Source organism: Rattus norvegicus, chromosome 16 (genome assembly GCF_021556685.1).
Source record: "Rattus norvegicus strain SHRSP/BbbUtx chromosome 16, alternate assembly SHRSP_T2T, whole genome shotgun sequence".
Taxonomy (NCBI): domain Eukaryota; kingdom Metazoa; phylum Chordata; class Mammalia; order Rodentia; family Muridae; genus Rattus; species Rattus norvegicus.
The window spans coordinates 84,314,876-84,336,107 of NC_141549.1; the positions used below are offsets into that span (position 1 = coordinate 84,314,876).

Genomic DNA, 21,232 nt, shown 5'->3' on the forward strand with positions numbered 1-21,232 from the left:
AATTCCATTACAGATGGTTGTGAGCCACCATGTGGTTGCTGGGAATTGAACTCAGAACCTCCGGAAGAGCAGCCAGTGCTCTTAACCACTGAGCCATCTCACCAGTCTGGTCTACAAAGTGAGATCCAGGACAGCTGGGGCTGTAACATAGAGAAGCACTGCCTCAGCAATCAATAAAATAAAATAAAAATACCTCTGTAAAGCGCCTATAATCTACCTTTCAAGAATAAACTTTTTGGGAAAAAGAATTCCCAATAGAAGTTCAACACCATAAGAATAGGAAAGTTTAATATCAGACGCTGTCTATGTTCAGCTGGCATAATCTGTACCTACTGGCCTGCTTCTCTGTGACATCATCACACAGTAAATCCCCTCCAATGAACAGTCTAAGACTCCTTGACTTCTTCCTGTGTAAAGCAGTATCCTTACGACCGCACTACAACAGGGACTGGCCCAGTCCAGCTAGGTAGGAGACATCCCTGTCTTGTGTTTTATTTCAGCATCTTTCCCTCCAGGCCAGGATCCTCCTGATCTGGGCACTGTCTCCTCTCTACCTAGAGGTGTTAGTTGCAGCTCCATCTATCCTCCCTTCCCCTGCAAAAAACATGAGGTCCTTTGTGAGGGGTGTTGTCATCATCAGGCCCCAAGGACATGATAGGAATGTAACTCTAGCCATCTTCCTTCCCTACATCCCATTCTGAAGTCATCTCTACTCCACCCAGGCCTTGAACACATCTCTCTTCCTCTTCATCTTCTTTTTTTAAAAAATATTTTATTTTACTTAATGTGTATGAGTACACTGCAGTTGTCTTCAGACACACCAGAAGAGGGCATCGGATCCCATTACAGATGGTTGTGAGCCACCATGTGGTTGCTGGGAATTGAACTCAGGACCTCTGGAAGAGCAGTCAGTGCTCTTAACCACTGAGCCATCTCTCCAGCCCCCTCTTCATCTTCTTAATGGGGTCTCCAGGTACTCCAAGAGCCTTGGCTTTTCTAGAACCAACTTCAAGAAAACGTTAGTTAGCCTGTGTGTCAATTCTATCCCCTCAGCTACTCCAGACCTGCCGAAGTGCATGACAGGAAGAGGTCCCTGACTCTGAACCTGTTCATCCCTGCTGTGACCAGTACACAGCTGATGTGGGCTGGTGAAAGTCAGAAAAACCAGATATCCTTCCCAGTCTTCCTGCCACCTCATTTTCTGGGAAACAGCATCTTGGATGCATCTCCCTCCACTCCTGCAACTGCATTTTACCTCAGCAAAAACTCCATGCACACATTGTGCTCTGAGGCATCGGTACCCTGTAGCTGATGGGCAAGCTCTTGGAAGGCAGTGAAGCTGACACCCTTGAGTTCTCTTTCCAGGATCACTGTCACTCTCCCTTCACAGTCAGTCTCTCCAAGCAATTTGCCCCCTTCAGTTGTCACAAAAACATTGTAGCCAGCAGCAGTGCCAGGACATCTTGCTCTTTTGGGTATCCCAAGCACGAGGGAAGGGCGATGGAATCAGTCATCGGAAACCACTTAGGAGAGCAACATCACAGTCTATTTCAACTGACTTCAGTGGCTTAATTTACACGACTGTAATCCACGTATGGACACATAATGAATAATCACACCCTATACTCTGTCCCTCTACCTCAGAGTATAACAGACAATTTGTCCTTTTCTGAGAACCGGTATTTACAGAGAAATTCTTGTTTAAAGTAACAGCGATGTTATACACAGTATATACATGTAACTGTAACTGTCAACAAAAATAGAAAATGTATGCAACTGAGAAATAAAACACTTACTACGTATGAATGTTTCTAGACCCAGAGTTCAGGTGCTACACGCTTAATATCCAACACAACAGTGTCAGGAGGGTAGGCTCAGGAATGTTTCGATCAGGGAGAACCCGCCACATGGGTGGGTTAATCGCATTAATTATAAACAAGCTCTGGGAGTAGGCTGTCTGCTACTCCTTACTACTTGAAATCCCCTAGCAGCGTGCAGTCCCAGGGCACTATCCCAAAGGTGGGAGCACAGAGCCTTCCCTTTGACCTTGTGCTTCTCAGTACCCAAAACTAAGTAAATTCCAGTTCCCTCCAGCTACAGCGCCCCAAGACACTGCCCACGCCCCTCAGGGAAGCCCTGGTAAGGGTCCAGTCTTCATTTCTAGGGTACCTGATCATAAAATGTACCAGCTAGATTCCAAGCCAGAACCTTGACATCCTTAAATGCATCCATCCGGATTTTAAGAACTGTATGATGACATATGAGTGATCCTTTTAAAAACATTGGCTGGGGCTGGAGGGAGGACAGCTCAGCAATTAGGGTACTCGCTGCTCTGGAGAGGAACAGGGTTTGGTTCCCAGCACTCACACAGAGCCTCACAATCACACGTAACTCTAGTTCCAAGGCATCCAACCCCCTTCTTACCACTTCCTCAGACACCAGGAACACAGGAGATGCCATACATATATACATACATACATACATACACACATACACACATACATCATACATACATATACACACATATATCCATCATACATCATACATACATACATCACATACATACATCATACACACATACATACATATACACATACATAAATCATACACACATACATACATCATACATAAACACACAATACATCATACACACATACATCATACATACATCATACATACATACATACATACATACATACATACAGCAAATACTCATACACGTAAGTAAATCTAAAATTAAAAAAAAACATTGGCTAGACTTTGTGCAATTAGTTCAACACAAAACTCAGAGGCTGGCGAGCTGGCGTGGGTTAGGAGACAGGCTGTTCTTTCAGAGCACCTAGGTTCAGTCCCCAGCACCCACATGACAGTTGATAACTATAACTCCAGGGGGTCTGGTACCCCACACATACATACATGCAGGCAAAGAACCACATAAAAATAAATAAATCTTTTTTTTTTAAAAAATGAGATTCCAGGAAGTTTCAAATAATTATACCCTGAACATAAATGGTCTTTATTGCAGAATGCATATTCTTGTGATTCAAAATCAATAATCTTAAAAGTAAAACTAATAAAAAATCAACATGAAAATGTTTTATTTAAAATAGTTACAAGAGGCAAGGAGACATTGAGGTTTTAAAGATCAAAAGTAAGTTTCCAAGCTCAAAAATAAAACTAAAATCTCATATTGCTATTATGTTCAATGACAAATATTTGACCAGCAGATTGTAATTGTACAATAAATAAAACGGCTTTCTAAGTTTTCTTCTTTACCAAGAAATCATGAGCTGATAAATTAACAAGTGGAAGTTAATCCTTATTAAAAAAGGCACATCCAGGCAAACAGTTCCGGTGATTGTAAAATGCAGTGTTAAACTCTGTACATAATCAATTAACTGCAAATAAATTACTTTGGAAAATTCTTAAACATGACAGGAAAGTCTTTGAAAATGCAAGCAGGCGTGAGGACACTGCCCCTTTATGAGTGTTGCTCTGTCTCCCGTGGGACGCCAGCGGAGAGATGAAGCGGCAGGCCATCTCAGGACTACAACCCGGAGAAGGTTCCCCGCCCACAGTCGGCCGTCGTCGGGTGCTGTCAGAGGCTTGAGCGTCTCTCTGGTCTCGGCACACACTTGGTAATGGCTGCTTTCCACAGCACTGGGGCAAGTAAGAGGCTAAGTGTGGTCACACTCAGGATGAGGAGGTACACCTGCGACAGGCAAACGGGCACAGTCACTAGAGCTCCGGGAGGTAACGTGTGCAGCCTACACGTCCCACTGAACATCGGGAAGACCCGCATTTTCAGAGGAGCACATGTTGAGAGTGTGGTCCCACTGAGTGTTGGGAGGTACACTGTCAACCAGAAGCGTATCTATCTTTAAAGAGAGTGGAATACCGCCTCACGCAGGGGACATTTACTGTGGGAAGAACTGGGATTCGACTTCTGATATAAAGCTGTGGTAAGTTCTGGTAAGTTCCAGGGTAGCAGCCTGGTTTCATTGCTGGCCTGAAGGTGAACCCTACAGGGCCCCACACGTCAGTCACAGGGACTCAGACTGGACCCATTCTTTCCCTATGATTCAGCTCTGCATCCGGTTCAGTAATGCCTCATTCATTCACTAGAAAACCTCCACCACGCTCCTACTGTGTCCCTGACACTGCTGCTTCCTCACCCCCATGCACAAAGAGACAGCCTTGGAACTGCAGATGCTCCACAGGCCTCTGAGTGTCCGTGGGAGCCTCTATTGTAGGGTCTAGATAACAGCCCGTCACAGCACATATCAGCCTGTTAATTACAATTACTGTAAAGAGAACGATATGGCTTCTTGGCCTTCGGACTAAGATCGAATATAAGAGATGACAGCAGGATTAAGTAGTTACCTCCGACTAAGGAATTCAACATTTTATATGCGAAGGAAGCAGCCAGGCCCAGCTTCCATGACTCCCACTGACTTCTTTCCAGACCAGCTTAGTGCTCACTGGGCACATGCTGCTGCCCCTGCTGCCTGGTGCACCTGAACTCCCAAGTCAGGAGTGGAGGCCATTGGGGGTGGGCGTGGGTATTCACTCTCTGTCAGAAATGCTTGCACTGAAGCACTCCGTGCCTCACAGGGCTCTCGCTTCGGTCGGATTATAGACTCTCACCTCTCTTGAGATGATGCCTGCTCTCCGTGCTCGGCTCCCCAGGACAAAGGAGAACTCGCTGACTTGTGCCAGTCCAGCAGACACAATCCACTTGATGTACTGGCTGCTCCTTGGCAGGATGAGAGACAAGACCAGCACTGCCAACACAAACTGTAAAAATAGTTTATCCATCACTCTTCAGGGCCAGAGGCCGGACAAAATCGCTCTCATGATATGAAACCCGAGATAGAAAACACCAATGGCTACCACAGCTTCTAGTCACAAGCCGAGTGGGAAGGTGCACACAGTGGTACATCAGATACCCACCGAGAAGGCGCAAGATAAACAGATAAACTATTAAATTCATCTGGAACAAGAAGGCAACATAAAAGGCTTGGATTCACTGACGGAAAATAAGACTTCCCCCAGCAAGTTGAATGGACAGCATTAAATCTTAAGCGCTCAGTGTACACGGGGTGCTCTCCAGTGAGCAGCCAGGGCCGGGCAGGCAGCTCAGCACTGGCGACTCACCATGTGGTACTAAACTGTGACCCAGGCACTGGTAACACAGTAATGTGTGGCCATGAGGATGGACGTTTGCAAATGTCCACTGGATTTCTTGTGTGCTGACATACACCACCATCGGGAAGGAGGCTTGCGCTGCTCCTTAAACAAGCCTGCAGGTCCAGAATGATGGTCCCCTACCAACACCTCAGTTCCCAAACAACGCATCACCCTAACAGCCTAACCACTGGCCCAGACCTTGGGTCTGTCAGGGTATGGATCAGCGGTGTCTCCACACAGCGGCACTTGGAGACACAAGTGTCATTGGGGCTATGCAGCTGCTGGCTGGAAGTGAGGACTGATGGGAAGTGTTCTCCTGTGTAATACGTGTGAGATTTCAGCTGCGAGCTCTAGGGGAAAGTCTCCTACCTTCATGATGACCACGGACAGGGTGAGGAATACCAGCACGGTCAGCTCGTAGATCACAAAGGTGGGGAACACATGAAGCCCTGTGGGAGACAGAGACAGGACACCTCAGGACAGGGTACAGGTAGTTCTCAGCTGTAAATCTACAGCTCTTTCATTCTAATCAAACCCATTCTTGTAGAGGATTAAACTAAAACCCAAGCCCTTCTGAGTGCTTCCAGGGAAAGAGGGAGACACCAGCCCTCCTCCATCAGGCCACACCAGCCCTCCTCCATCAGGCCACGCCAGCCCTCCTCCATCAGGCCACATCTGCAGAGAATGCAGCAGAGTCTCCAAGAAGCGTAGGATCCAGCACTCCTTGTAGACCTTGGATCAGGACACTCAGCCTGTGTGTCCACATCTACAGTCTTTGTCATCTCTCGCTTGGCTCACACACAGAAGAAACAGTGGGGTGCACCTTGCTTTAGGTGCTTCTCACTGTCCCCTGCTCCTGCAGAGAGGAATGGGCTGCAGGTGGGAGCATCTCTGCCACTCAGAGCTTTGTCCTCTTCTCAAGAAAATACTGGAGCCTGGGGGTTGCCTTCCCCAATCAGGGGTTCTGCCACGAGTCAACCACTCGATTTCCTCAGCTCTTGCAGACCATGGCTCAGCTTTACTCCTAGTCACAAATGTAAGGCTTCTCCCTTTCTCTCCTAGACGGTTTCTTCTTTCCTGAGACATGGAGATGCCTCCCCAAAGTGCTTTAGACTCTGCTGTGTGTCCACCTGGCCCTCCAGCCTCTCTAGCTGTATGTCTGGCCCCTTTGAGCTCTCTCCTCTACTCTTGGCTCCATGTGGCATAGCTTCCCTCTCGGGGACTGGTCCTCAGAGCTTGTGCTAGAGATAAGAGATCAGACAGCTGCCTCAGACTTCAGTGAACCCCACCCCTTTCTTACCACATTCCTGAATGTCCCTCACATCCCCTAAGACCATGACAAACCTCTGGAGCCTCATTTGCCAGTTGGCTACAAGTCCTATAGGCTGCACAGCCCTGGACACTCGAAACCTGTACCACCGGCCCATGCAGACGTTCTTGGTGAGGTTGTAGTTTAGATGTTTTTGGTGTCCTAGCCCATCCACACAGGCATGACTAAGTTCAGGAGCAGTATGTGGTACAGTGATGTTCATGCCGTCCAACAACAACCACGGCTTGTGGGGATTCCCCAGGTTGAGCCCAGAAGGGGACAGGTACAACCTAGGTTTTGGGCACCTAATCTGTCTTCCTAGATTCCTGCCTGCAAGCCATTCAGGAAGATCTGTTTTTCCCAAAAGACAGGAGGTCCAGCTGAGCTGCGGGTGACCACCCATTGACTCGTATCTCTCCCATGGAACACCATGTGCTGGACATTGCTCTTGACTCTCCCATGCCCAGGCTTTCCTGGGAGATCCTGTGCTTCCACCCTAGGCATGATGGCTCTCCCGGGATGATGCCATCTGTTAGCCCATCCACAGAGGGAGTGCCGGCACCTGCGCTATGGCTGAGAACTCCGTCCAGTCCCTGACCCAGAGCCCTTCTGCTCTGTGGACAGACTTTTTCTCACCCAGATGAGCGTGAAGGGACATCTGAGAAACAGATCCCACTAAGGAAAACATGCATATCAACAACTTAGCCATAGGCATCGGTGACAAGAGGGTGAGCAAGCTGCCAGTTGTATGGCTGCTGTCGTTTCCGCTCGTGGGCAGGCTTCGCGTGCCCAGACAGTGTGAGGTAACTCTACGGGCTCTGACGCTGGCCCGGCAGTCACCTGGTCTCAGTGTACTTGCTTCCTCGTCTGTAAGTATGGGTTTGAGAGGCAGGCTGATAAAATACGCCGAGTGAATACGGTCTGCCTTATGGTCTTTATACCGATGCCCAGGCCACAGATGTGAGGTCTGTAAGATGCTCCCAAGGCCGATCCCATAGTTGTATAAAGATAGTTGCCAGGCCCCACCCCACAGAGTTGTCCTAATCTGTCAGAACCCTCCTTTCCCAGGAGGGTGGAACCCCAGACCACGCGGTTGCATCGCTCATAGACCAAATGGGGATGGTAGAAGTGCCGGTCACAGCTCCTCCTCTCTAGACACATGGGCAACACCACAGGGCCTTGATCCAGCTCTGTCACTGTACCTTGCTACGGTCTTGTCTATGCCCTATAAACTTTCAGTTTCAGGCTGAAACTTTCTTGAGAGGGGGCCATCTGGAGTCTGCAGGTGACCAAGGTGTGGTAATACAGGGTGAGCCCCAGCTGACAGGACTGTGTCGAGTAAGAGGGAGCCAAGAACATTGTTTTAATTATAGAAACTGCGTGAGAGAAATATCTATTGTTTGAGGGACCTGGCTGGTGCCTTATAACATCCCAAGCTAATATCAGCATCAAAGTAGCCATTCCTATAACAGAAAAGGGTGAGTGTGGCTGTGTCCTAGTAAAAACTTCATTTATAAAGCAGGTAACCGACTAGGTTGGGACACGTGGACCAACCCTTGTCGCTGGCCACAAAATCCGGTGCTACATCTACACCATACTCACTGCCCACATAATCTGAGTCACAAAACCTCCGGCCTCAACAACAGCTCTGACCCTCCCCATCGGCCTCAGTGTCTTCCCTCAACACCGCGAGCCTCTCCTCTGTCTCCATTGATCACAAACTGCTCCTTGTCCCTCGTGCCCTGCAAGTGTGATCTCTTTGCAGACATGCACTTGCTGGTTAACGTCCTGGGATGGCTACTGTGTCTGTCTAGCAGCTGTCCTTGGACTTGCTAACGTTCCTACACCAGGTGTCTGCCTCACTTACCTCACGGCTGGAGTGCTGTCTGATGGAGTGGACGCCATTTATATGGCCAGAGCCCTGAACAGAAAGACCCAGTGACCAGGGGTGGAATGGCGGCTGCATGGGAGCTCCTTCGGAAATAAACTTGGATTCTGTGAGTGAACTGAGCATAAGAACCGAAGCAAACACTCGTGGACTTGTTAACCTGACTCGAGGATCGTGAAGCAGGTGTTTCTGCTCAACTAACACACTGGCAGAGCTCTGGGCTTACAGCCTGTTCTGGGGCAGGAGAGATGGGTCAGCAATTAAGAGCATGCACTGCTCTTGCAGAGGACCTGGGTTTGGTCACCAGCACCTACACTGGGTGGCTTATGGCCAACTCCAGTTCCAGGACATCTCTGTCTCAAGAGCATCTGCACTGTGTGCAGAACCCACACAGACACATGCACATAATGAAAAACAAAGCAAACCATAAAAAAACAAACTGCAAAAGCCACTCCAAAATTCAGACAGTTGCTCAGTCAAGGTAGTATACACCTTGACTCCTAGCACTCGGGAGGCAGAGGCAGAGGCAGGGGCAGGCAGGGTCTCTGTGAGTTTGAGGCCAGTCTGGTCTTCATACTGAGCTCCAGGACAGCTGGGGCTATACAAAGAGAGCCCATCTCAAACAAACACACATATGGATACTCAGTGACCCGGATGACAAGATACGGAGGGCGAGCATGCTCGCCAGGTGATCTGGGGGATGTGGAAATGGGTCAGATGAATAGGGATGGACCATCACGTGGGAACAAAAGGCCAGGGAGTTGGGACTAGCAAGCTGTCCGCATGCTCAGTGGGTACCACAGGGTAAAGCCGGAGTGCAGAAGAGAGGTAAGATGTGGGCCATATTCTATGTGGGTCATCATGCACTTGGCTGATGTCTTGTGCCCCAAATCTACCTAGAACACTAAGGCAACTGGTAAAATAGTCTCACTTCAGTCTTTGGGGCTGCTGGGGCTCCCCAGTGTGTACCCCTCCTTCAAGACGGACAGAGCTATGCAGAACCCTTTGTATTTCTGTGTAAATCTTAAGGACTGGCCTTCAGTTTCCACACCTCCCAGGGACTGCCCTCGATCCGCCCACTGCAGCAAGGCACAGGAGCGCCCAACAATAGAGAGGGGGATGCCAGGGTGCTTTAGGGCTTCCTCTCCTGTCTGCTGCCCTGGTATCCAGGATTATAACCGGCTCCCTTCCTCAGTGACGCAGCATCCTCAGGAACCCCAGCACTGGCATCTGCCAATGAAGCTCGGGGCCCTGAAGGTCACTTTAAATGGCCACGTACATTCTCACCTCCGCACTGAAGAAAGCTGACAAGCAACTGCATCACTCTTGTCCTTTTTCTCTCTTCCCATTTTCCCTCTTTTAGAATAAGTCTTTGCTTCAGACTCTAGGAAAGCATATTTACACAGACATAACAGACAGATCTCACATGCTCATTGAGAGACCCCGGCACGGTGGGCAGTACCTATGGATGCGAAGAAGATGATGGCCAGGAAGTCACGGATAGGCTCGATGTAACCCATGATCTCCTCAGTGACTATGTGACCTTGGGAAGAGACCAACGCTCCAGCCAGGAAGCAGCCAAGCTCCATTGAGACGTCCAGCAGCTCCGTGACCTGAGGAGGAGGGAGTCAGCTTCATACCTGGTACTGCCCAGTCAGACACTTACTGTCAGCAAGTGCTCACAGACAGACGCCCCTCGACCCAGCAGAAGAACTTTGGGTGGGCAGCGAGAACAGCTACTACCTGAGGACCACCCCAGAGACACAGGTTCCTGTGGAGCCCCAGGAGGGGCCAGAAGGAGCACACAGCAGAGACTAACATTGGTTGAGTCAGCCACACTTAAGAGAGAAGATTTAATATTTCCAAGTCACTCACATAGACAACTGTGATGTTTTAAGTGAGGATAACTTCCAGTCTTTATTTTGAATATTTGTAATGTGTTCTCTTTATCTGTATCAGGGAAGAACCACTCGTGCTCTAGCACCGATGCTATCCTCTCACTGACCTCGCACCTCACAGAGAAGACGGACAACCACCACAGGCAACCACACTGACAAGGAACCAGAGAGAGCTCCCTGCAGATCCAGGGGGGAGGAGAAGCAAACACGTGAGCCATGTCAGACAGAAGGATGGTCATCACGGACCAGTTCTTTAACTCTCGCTCTGTTAAACAGAGATCAAGACCCGGCCGGAATACTCCTGGGTATCTAGCTTCAAAACAGTGTGAGAACGGGCATGGAGTAAGAGTCAAAGCACTAGCAAGTCAAAATAGCAGCCTAACTTTACCATGCATGAGCAACCCACATGTATGCATTAGCATACATGCACACACCAACCCACTATATGCACACACACACATATATACCAAATATATATATATATATATATATATATATACACACATTATCCACCTGTATTTACAAAAGTACACATGTGCACAAATACCTCACACAATAGGTACCAGAATGAATCCAAGCGCACATACATATAAATACACAGCACAGCCACTTGGATTCTGACAAGGTTATACTATGAAGCAATGGGCAAAGATGCCTTTATACATGCGGCACTCAGAAGTACATGTGAGAAATGAACCCCCACCTCTCACAGAGACTGAACTCTAGCCCAGGTGGGCTGTAGATCTAAATAAGAAAGAGGAGAAATGATGTTTGCAGAAGATGACACAGAGCAACGTCATGACTCCAGAGCAGCCAACATCTACACAGGACGCGGTGCGTGCAAACCATGAAGAAAACACTCGCTTCGCTGAACATTACTTTCGAAAAGAGAATACTCTGGAATAATGGATAAGGCAGGGGAAATTTTTAACTAACTAACATTTTTTGAAAGGGTTACAGTCGTTGTAAGCAGAAGCAAATTTTGTGCTTCCCCCAAGGTTACAAAAATAATACTAGACATAAAGAAATAATTTCTTAATTTACTTGTAAAATACCTGAGACCTTAAGGCTGGGCACAGTGGTACACACCCTTATATCTCAGCACTTGGGAGACAGAGACAGGAAGAGCTCCGAGTTGGAGCCAGCCTGGTCTACAGAGCGAGGTAAAGGGCAGCCGGGACTACACAGAGAAACCCTGTCTTGAAAAACCAAACTCAACCAACCAACCAGCACCAACAACAAAGAAAGAACAGAGAAGCAAACACACACCCTGAAACCTAGCAGTCAAGACAGACAGTTTGAAGAGGAGCACCCAGGTCCTGCAGGGCAGCATTCTGAGCGTCCTGCAGTCTCACCCTGGCTGGGCGAGGCTACCCGCCAGCCTTCCCTAGCCCTTGGCACTCGCCTCCTTCCTCAGGCTGAGACTGCTCCTCTGTAAGTACTACACAAACGGATCCTCTCGCACACACAGCCTTTAAGGGTCAGCTCTTATGCTCTGCATGACTCCCTGGAGAAACGCCTCAGCTTGGTGTGACTGGAAAGTCTCACTGTAGGGCGGATGGCCTGGTATGGTATGCCACCATTTTTACTTACTTAGTGTGCATACATTTATGTGCACACATGTGCACAGGTGGGGGCCAGAGGGTAACATCAGGTGCCTTGTACAATCACACTCCCTCTCTATTTTATGTTTTTATTTTATCTTTGCTCATACGGCGTGTCACTGAAGTTGAAGCTTACCTATTCAGGCAGGCTGCACGGCAGGCAGCCTCAGGGAAGCTTCTGTGTCTGCCCCACAGCACCTTAGCTCATGGATCACAGGTACTTCTCACACCTTAGCCAGGGATGCAAACTCAACAGCTGAACCCTAGCCCCGGTGCACCATACCCTCTTCCCACTCCCTTGCTGAACTGTCTTCCCAGCCCCGGTGTACCACAGCTTCTCCCCACTCCTCCTGGAGGACGGCTGGACTGGACTTGGCTATTATAGTCCACAGTACTATGAACGTGTGTGAGTTTCTGAGTGAATGCACAGCTGCTGAATAATACAGTCAAGTGTGCAGTGATACCACTGCTGCCACTGCACTATTTATGGTGTCTCGGGGCCTTCCCCCACGCTCTCATGGAAGCCTGCTTTCTAACACAAATCTGGTTTGTTTTGTTATTTCTTTAATTCTTTACGATAGTACATCATTTCCTCCTCCCTGCCCCCTTCTCATATACCTCCTCATATACCTCCTCACATACCTCCTCATATACCTCCCATATACCTCCTCATATACCTCCCATATACCTCCTCATATACCTTCCATATACCTCCTCATATACCTTCCATATACCTCCTCATATACCTTCCATATACCTCCTCATATACCTCCTCAAATACCTCCTCATATACCTCCTCATATACCTTCCATATACCTCCTCATATACCTCCTCATATACCTCCTCACATACCTCCTCATATACCTCCTCATATACCTCCTCATATACCTTCTCACATACCTCCTCATATACCTTCCATATACCTCCTCATATACCTCCTCACATACCTCCTCATATATCTTCCCCTTGCTCTCTTTCAAATACAAACACGGGCCGTTTTAAAGCCTTTTCTTTATGGCACAAGGGGTCATGCCTTTAACTAGCTCGTCCTCACCAAAAGGAATGAAAGGTGGTTCTAAACTTGGTCAGATATTTTGAATGCAAAGCTGTGTGAGGCTTAAGACAGTGGTGTGCCCACGTGCCTTCTCATGAACACTGGTTTGTTTTTAAGGTGCAACACTCACAAACCATGTTTTCACAAGTATTTGGGTGATCACATAGGTCCGGCCATGGGAGGATACTGAATGAAACAAACACTTCTCAGTGAAGAATTAGAGAAGCAATCACTAGCTTCGCCGGGACTGCACACAGGGGCTCTGAACAGCACAGACACTTGAGGGTTACCGTCAGCATCAGGAAGGTGAAAGCCGACACTCCCAGGATAAGGATTTCTTTGTTCCCCTTGCTTTCCAAGTGCAGTTTTCGATAATACGGTCCTATGAGATATGTCTTCATGACAAGACACAAAAGAAAGACAGCAGCTAGCGAAAAGAGAATTTGTCCGATCAGAAACAGTATGCGCAATACTTCCATGACCACACTAGGAAAGAAAAGAGACAAGTGTCATCTCACCTCTAATGCACTCCTGCAGAGTCCATAAGTAATCTCAAACGTCTTTCTTTAACATGCTACAAAATGGCGCAAACCATACATGACTTTTTATTTTTAAATGCTAAAAGAAAACCTATACATTACATTAATTTAGAAAATTAAGCCATGTGACTCAAATGTGGGTTTCTTGGGCAAGTAAATCAGTTTTCGAGCATATAAGAGTTTCCACTGGGCTGGAGAGGTGCTCGGTGGTTGAGAGCATTTGCTCGCAAACATGGTGACCTGAACTCAAATAACTAGTGCCACTAAACACAGAAAAGGCCAGGCACAGCAGTGTGGTAATTCCAGCACTCAGGAAGCTGAGGCAGGCAGATCTCTGTAGTTTGAGGCTAGCCTGGTCTATAGCGTGAATTCCATGCTAGCCAAAGCTACATAGTAAGACCCTGTCTCAAAAGACAACCAAAAAGAGCTGGGTGTGGCCACATGCATGCTCCTAAGCCCTGTGCTGTGGTCAGAAGTGGGAGGACGCCTGGGGCTTACTGACGCCATCTAGGCTCCAGACTACAGGAAAGGAACTGTCTCAGGGGATAAGACAGATGATAAGGAAGGACACCTAGTATCTCACTCTGCACGCACCCCTCCCCTTTTGCAAGTACACTGCATATACATGCACACACACACACCATACATTCATTCATGTACACCATCCACACACCACGTACATGCATACATACACACTCATGCACATGTACCCACACACTCACATGTATATGCACGTTTATACATCCACGTACACCACAAACCACACTAGACACGCACACCACACAATACACCATTTAAGTAGGCACACCACATACCACAGAGACACACATACTCACGTGTGCACAGAGACACAGACACCACATACACTCACGGGTGCGCATGTGCATATACATTCAGAGTCTCAACTGACAGCTTTTGAGCTCTATGGATCCTGTATGCTAAGATCGCAGTTAGAGCCAAGTGTCTACGGGAGATAAGCACAGTATTTCTGTGAGTAAGCTATAGCTTGTGTGCTCAGATCAAGCTTTCGGTCTCTCGCACACAGGCTACTCTTCATTCTGTGGGCTCTCTGTATTTTCCAGCGTGCTTGTGTCCTGGAAGCCTGCAGAACTCATGACATAGCCACAGGCTTTTGCTTTTGGGCAAGTTAATTGTTCCCAGTTGACTTTTTTTTTTTTTTTGCGTATGGATCAGGGTTTGGGGAAGATTGAAAGGAAGGATGAGAGAATAGAGCAGTGCTGATGGCAGTGACATGCACCAGAGCCTCCACACGTCATCACACGTCACAACACGCGTGTGCAAAGGCACACAAGCATCACCATTCTCCAGAGCATCCACGACACGGATGCCTACTGACTCGTTTAAGCCTCTGAGTTGCCTCAGGCCAGGGGCTCACCTGGAAGAGGTGCTTGCTGAGGCCTGGATGAGAGTCGGCATGACGGCAATGAACAGACCCAGCTGCACGTCTTGCATCACCAGCATGCCGAGCAGCACCGTGCTGTAGTCAAGGTCACCTGCTGGCGAGATGGCCATTCAGAACAAGGTCCCCCAGGCGAAGCCCAGATGTGGGCCGCTGCAACTGCTAGATGGGAAAAGGCGTTTGCGGCATAGGCCTGAATATAACTTCCGGGACCCAGGACAAGGTGGAGGGGGAGTTGACTCCACACGCATGCACGCCACGGCGCACGCATATACACATGCACAGTGGTAAGATTAAAACCAAAACCAAAAAAGTCATAGGGCGTGACACATTTTCAAGATAATTCACAATGACCTTTGTAATTTCAACATAGATCTTTAAGGATCTCTTCGGAGCACAGGTGGGGCATACATACCTCTCCACCCTCACAACTTTCAGGCTGAAACAGAAGGAATAACCCTAACCCTAACCTTTAGGCGACAGTTTGAAGCCATCCTAAGCAACGTAACAACACCCATCTCGAAACACGGTTTAGAGGGCATATGGTCTTTAAAATCAATGTTTGCACTAAAAAACCCCTTTAATTACTTTTGCCTGAGATTGGGGTGCGCGGGTTTTGTCACGTTATCCAGCCTGGCTCTTAGGCTGACGTCTCTTAGGTAGCTGGCACTACAAGAGCACACCGCTGCCTGAAAAGCTTTATATAAAGAAAAGCACCAAAATACCTTACTCCCGTGGCTTGCTGCTGATATAATTATAGCAAGATGCCACTGTCAGAAGATGCTGTGGCACACGAGATACAGAAACACGACCTCTTCATTTTTGTCCCCACCTCCCTAACAAGCCAGACTCTCGGGTGGCAGGTGTGCACCGTGCATACCACGGTGCAGTCCCCCATGCCCCCCCTTCCCCCCCCCCCCCCGGCACAGGAGGGAAACCACTGCAGGCAAACAGGAACTGCATATTGCATTTCCACCTTAGCGGATTCTGTTTGTTCTTAAGAGTAATTGTGAGTCCTCGAGGATGGAGAAAAGCAGAGAGCACCCCCAATGTGCATCTGCTGCTGGCTTCCAAGCGGCTGCCATTGCCACAACCCCCCACCCCCACCCCGCGCTCTGCAGAGCCAACACCACCCATGAGCTTTCTTCTTGACTCCCTAGAACTGTGAGCCAAAATAAGTCCCTCCGTCCTTAAGTGACTTTTGTCAGGGTTATGTCACCATAGCCACAGAAAAGGTACTAGAGACAAACTATACATCCAGGACCTCCCTGTGCTCCCACTGTCAGGTGAAAGCCACATCTTTCCTGCTCCTCACGATGCTGTGGATCCATATGCACTAAGGTCAGGGAAGGGCTCTGACCTCATTCCTTCAATCGAATGGGGACAGTGGTTCTTACTAGTGACCCCCCCCATTTCCTCCCTCGTACCTGCAGTGCTTAGGGCACTGCTCAGTTACACAAGTGCGTGTGGCAAAGCTACCTTGTCGCAGCCACACAGAGTCCTGTTATCTAAAGCTTTCTCACTTTTTTTAGAGACAGGGTTTCTCTGTGTAGCCCTGGCTGTCCTGGAGCTTGCTCTGTAGACCAGGCTGGCCTCAAACAGAGATTGAGTTCTGCTGGGACTAAAGGTGTGCGTCGTTATTGTCCTGTCCTCAATATTTTGTTAAATTTATGTTTATTTTGTGTGTATGAGTGGTTTGCCTGTGTGTGTGTGTGTATGTATGTATGTATGTGCCTGTGGCAGGATGTGTGTATGTATGCGTGTATGTATGCATGTATGTATGTGTGTGTGTATATATGTATGTGTGTATGCATGCATGTACGTAGGTATGTGTATATGTGTGTGTATGTATGTATGTGTATGTATGTATGTACCTGTGGCAGGATGTATGTGTGTATGCATGTATTATGTATGTATACTTGTGTGTATGTATGCATGTATGTATGTGTGTATATATATACATATATATGTATGTATGTGTGTATCCATGTATGTAGGTATGTGTATATGTGTGTGTATGTATGTGTATGTATGTATGTATGTGTGTATGTATGTATGTATGTATATGTATACACCATATGAAGCCAGAAGAGGGCACTGGATTCCCTGGAACTGAAGTAAAAGAGGGTGTGAGACCGGCTGGGTCCTGAGAACCATGCCCCAGTGCTCTGCAAGAGCAACAAATGCTCTTACTCACCGAGCCATCTCCAGCCTCACCTTCCTTAGACCCACAAGGGCCCTTCCTGGCCTCTTGGCCTCCAGTGACTCTGAAGCACCTCTTGCCAACTCCGTGACAATGCTAGCAAACAGCTTTATGAGAATAGCTGTGAACTTGTAAATTCAAAGAGAAAATACATCTTAGGAAAGTCTTTTTGTCCATGAACACAGACAAATTCTCTGGTTAAATCGTCACTAATACTCCATTAGTATGATTTTTCCCTCTCAAGAGTAACACATTTGAGAGATTTATCCCCAATTTCTTATATACATTAAAACTTTTTAGAAAAGGACAAGCTCTTTAGCCCAGGCTGGCCTATGTGGCTGAAAGTGACCTTGAGCAGACTCTGATTTCCCTGCCTCTCCCTCCCAAGTGCTGGGATTACTGGTCCAATGCCCTCTCCATGGTTCATGCAGTACCGGGAATTGAACCCAAGCAAGGCCTCAGGCATGCTGTGTGAGCACTCTTCCAACTGAGCTATATTCCTAGACATTGGCCACCCCTCCCCAGTTGTGTCTGCTGACAGGGCGAGTGAACCTCCTTCTTAACACAGTAAGTCAAAGACCCGCCTGGTCTGTTGACGTCCCTCAGTGTCAGCCTCCCTGCCACACACTAATAGACACATGTCCTTTCCTACGGTTTTGGTTGACCTTGAAAACAAAACCAAGCCAGCCCCCTCTGCGAGCAGTCCTCAGCAGTCCAGCCTGCCAACCCATGCTCCTCACCGCTTCCCTGCCACCCTCGCTCTGGTGAGCAGAATACCGCTGCCCTGCAGCTAGGGATGAGAGGATGTCAGAAAGCGCTCCTCCAGTCCCACCCTCGAGGGGACTTCTGTATATGTGACTTCGCTCCCACCGCACAGCCTCCCTACCCTCGGGATGACCTGATGGTACAGAGAGGGTAAGCTCTACTTCTTTGAGTCACCGGTCTCTTCCGTTGTGCTCTGGGATCTTTTTGGACTTCTCTGTTTTAGCATAGGTAGGACAAATTTTCCATTTCTCCCATTCAGGGTGAGAGATGTACTTTAAATCTTAGCTTCATGTCTTTCTCCGGTTCTGGAAAATCACTAGCCATTCTCCATAGCTTCTCCCACACACAGGCATCCAGTTTCCTTCTCATCTGCATATGCATAAATTCTTTCCTGTTTCTTGTCTGCTCTAAGCTTTCTGTGCCTGATCCAATTACATAAATGTGGCACCTGCATATATGCTTTCAGTAATTTGACCATGCCATTGTGGTCTAGTGTCCACTCCCATGAAGGACGGACTTAAGAAACCAAGGCTGACAGCTGCCTTTTCTAGAAGCAGATTTCTCCTGTGCAGGCCACGCACTTCACCACTGGCCTGGCTCTTTTCAGTCTCTGTCCCCCATTTTGTGCCCCAGGTTTCATCCATAGGAATATTGGACCTGTTTGCTGGATTGCCCCAGATGTGGCCACGAAGGTAGTGACAGCATGTGAGCCACTCAAGGAACTGGCACATCTGTATCCCATGAGTCCTACAGGTCTGGTGGAAATGGAAGTTCTCTGAGCCTCTTTTGCCAGTGAGAAGCCCCTTACTCTCAGGTCATACTAAGAATGTACTGGGACAGTCCCAGTGGGACTCAAGAGCCCCAGCCCCAGCTTAGAGTTCAGGAGGCCTGAGGATAGCTCCACACACTGTCCCACACAGCTCCTGTGTCCGGCACACTAGTTTTAGTGTCGCTAGAGGAGTCAGCCACGTCATCTTGGTTTTCTTTTTACACCTTCTCTTCCACTCCTGATGTGTTCAAGAGTCGGCGTGAAGCCACTGTGACATCTTGGGCTTTGTTTTACTTTCACAAAGTGAGAAGCAAAACGCGCTGCCCGGTGAACACACACGTGTGAAATTTATAATGTGGCCAAAGACACGGCTGGGAGATAAAGCCACTTATGACTGTCCTGTGCTGCTCTGGCCTCACCACACAAAGCAGTGCCTTAGGGCAACAACAGCGCACACACAGGACAAACCAAGCTGAGTAAGAGAGCTGGGAGCTTCTTCATTGCTAAAGCACTCTGGTTTTACAGGAATATTCCCCAATCGTGTTAGCTCCTAGTACTGCCATAACGAAAGAGACCAGCAATAACACAGCCCCCTCGACAAAGCTACCACCTCTACGACCTCTTGGCCTAACTTCTTCTTTTTTTTCTTTTTTTAATTTATTGTATATGAGAACACTGTCACTGTCATTGTCTGAAGACACCCAGAAGATGGAGTCAGATCCCACTTCAGATGGTCGTGAGCCACCATGTGGTTTCTGGGAATTGAACTGAGGACCTTTGGAAGAGCAGTCAGTGCTCTTAACCACTGAGCCATCTCTCCAGCCCCTGACCTAATTTCTTTCCAGCTTTCTCACAATGCTAAATACATGAGCACACAGTAGGTACTTCTTCCTTCCTCCGTTTTTTTCCTTCCTTTCTTCCTTCCTTTCTGATTCATTCATTTATTTATTTCATGTGAGTACACTATCACTCTCTTCAGACACACCAGAGGAAGCATCAGATCCCATTACAGATGGTTGTGAGCCACCATGTGGTTTCTGGGAATTGAACTGAGGACCTCTGGAAGAGCAGTCAGTGCTCTTAACCCCTGTGCCATCTCTCCAGCCCCTGGATGTTTCTTTTAACCCAGGAGAAGGGTGGGAAACTGGAGGCACTGAGCTCAAGAAGGCGAGCTCCTTGAAGTGGTGACATGTACCTGAGTGGCTGCTAACAGCTGGGCAGTCCTACTGAAAGGACTTGCTGTTTCTCCCACAGGCCTCCCTCCGGTCATAAGTCTGCATTTGAGGGAGGTGCACATGAATGTTCACTACACACAGACTGAGAAATGCTGCTTACCTACCTTCCTTATCGCCCCGGGCACTGCCCACTAGGAACCTGGACACCAGGGGTGTGCTTGATAAAGACAAACAGGTAGAAATGAAGACGCTCTGAGTGGGTCTGATCCGCAGGAGGTGTCCCCACCACAAGCCAAAGGCGATCATCAGCAGTGTCATATAGCACGGCCCTTGTAAGGATATTCTCCACACCTGGAAGAGAACAGTGCATTCACACACATTCCAGAGCAACAGCCCACCCTTGATCAAGGCCACAGAGCGGAGAAAGAACACACGGATGCATTCATACGTGTTCCGAGGCAACAGCTCATCTCTGAACTGCCATTCCCAGAGCAGAGAGATGACTTTTCAGGAAGGAATTCAGAGCCTCTGCACAAACTCCTAATAAACGCACATCCCAGGCTGAAACCCCCTCAGACACAGATACGTGCACTTTGTACGATCATTTCACAGTATCACATATTCACAGGAGGTTGTTTACAGAGCCCCACCCAATACCAGGGACTGAGGTCCTCCAATGCTCAAATGTTTTATCTTTAAGTTTTACTTATTTTCACATGTGTGGAGGCTTTGCCTGTCTGTTTCTCAGTACATTCACACCTGGTGCCCATGAAGCCCAGAAGAGCATTTCGTACGTAACCCTTGGCAATGGACCAATAAAATATCGTTAGATGCCACACAGGCTCTGGGAACTGAGCCTGGTCCTCTGGCGGAGCCACCGGTGCTCTTTACTGAGCTGCTCTCCAGCCTTGCTCAAATCTTCCTATTTATTAAAAATGTGCAATATTGGGGCTGGGGATTTAGCTCAGCGGTAGAGCGCTTACCTAGGAAGCGCAAGGTCCTGGGTTCGGTCCCCAGCTCCGAAAAAAAGAACCAAAAAAAAAAATGTGCAATATTTATGTATGCCCTCTTAGAGATTTCAAGTCATCTCTTGGTGACTTATAAGACTCAATACAATATAAATGTTTTGCAATTGCTTATATAGTACTAATTAGAGAACTAATGACAAAATAAGTCTGTTATGTGTTCAGTATAGAAATACGTTCATTCTGCACTTGGCTAAATCCACGGATGCAGAATCACAACATGGGAAAGTAACTAAAGGCCATTTAGACAATGACTAGAGGCCATTTATAAATGTGACTTCTCTATCGCTCCTCCTACCCTGCCCCCAGGTGAGTAGATACATTTTGCTTTATTGTTTTTCAAGGTAGGGTTTCTCTGCGAAGCCCTGGCTGTCCTAGAACTTGCTCTGTAGA

General features: G+C 48.0%; 1 protein-coding gene across 33 annotated transcripts in view; it reads right to left on the bottom strand.

The window, feature by feature from the left end:
- Nucleotides 1-2,942: 2,942 nt before the first annotated feature.
- Nucleotides 2,943-21,232, bottom strand: part of Slc9d1 (solute carrier family 9 member D1) — a 37,166-nt gene continuing 18,876 nt past the window's right edge. For 6 of the 33 annotated variants that reach the window (NM_001415083.1, XM_087588511.1, XM_087588513.1 and 3 more), the window contains 7 exons: nucleotides 19,979-20,165; nucleotides 14,879-14,996; nucleotides 13,234-13,429; nucleotides 9,850-10,000; nucleotides 5,560-5,639; nucleotides 4,648-4,797; nucleotides 2,996-3,712 (listed from right to left, as the gene is read on the bottom strand). In NM_001415083.1, coding sequence (NP_001402012.1) covers nucleotides 3,599-3,712; nucleotides 4,648-4,797; nucleotides 5,560-5,639; nucleotides 9,850-10,000; nucleotides 13,234-13,429; nucleotides 14,879-14,996; nucleotides 19,979-20,165 — 996 coding nt within the window. In that variant the 3' untranslated portion in view covers nucleotides 2,996-3,598. Of the gene's footprint in view, nucleotides 3,713-4,647; nucleotides 4,798-5,559; nucleotides 5,640-9,674; nucleotides 9,772-9,849; nucleotides 10,001-13,233; nucleotides 13,430-14,878; nucleotides 15,000-19,978; nucleotides 20,166-21,232 lie in introns of all 33 variants that reach the window. The other 27 variants (XM_087588506.1, XM_087588507.1, XM_087588503.1 and 24 more) reach the window with 8 other exon arrangements.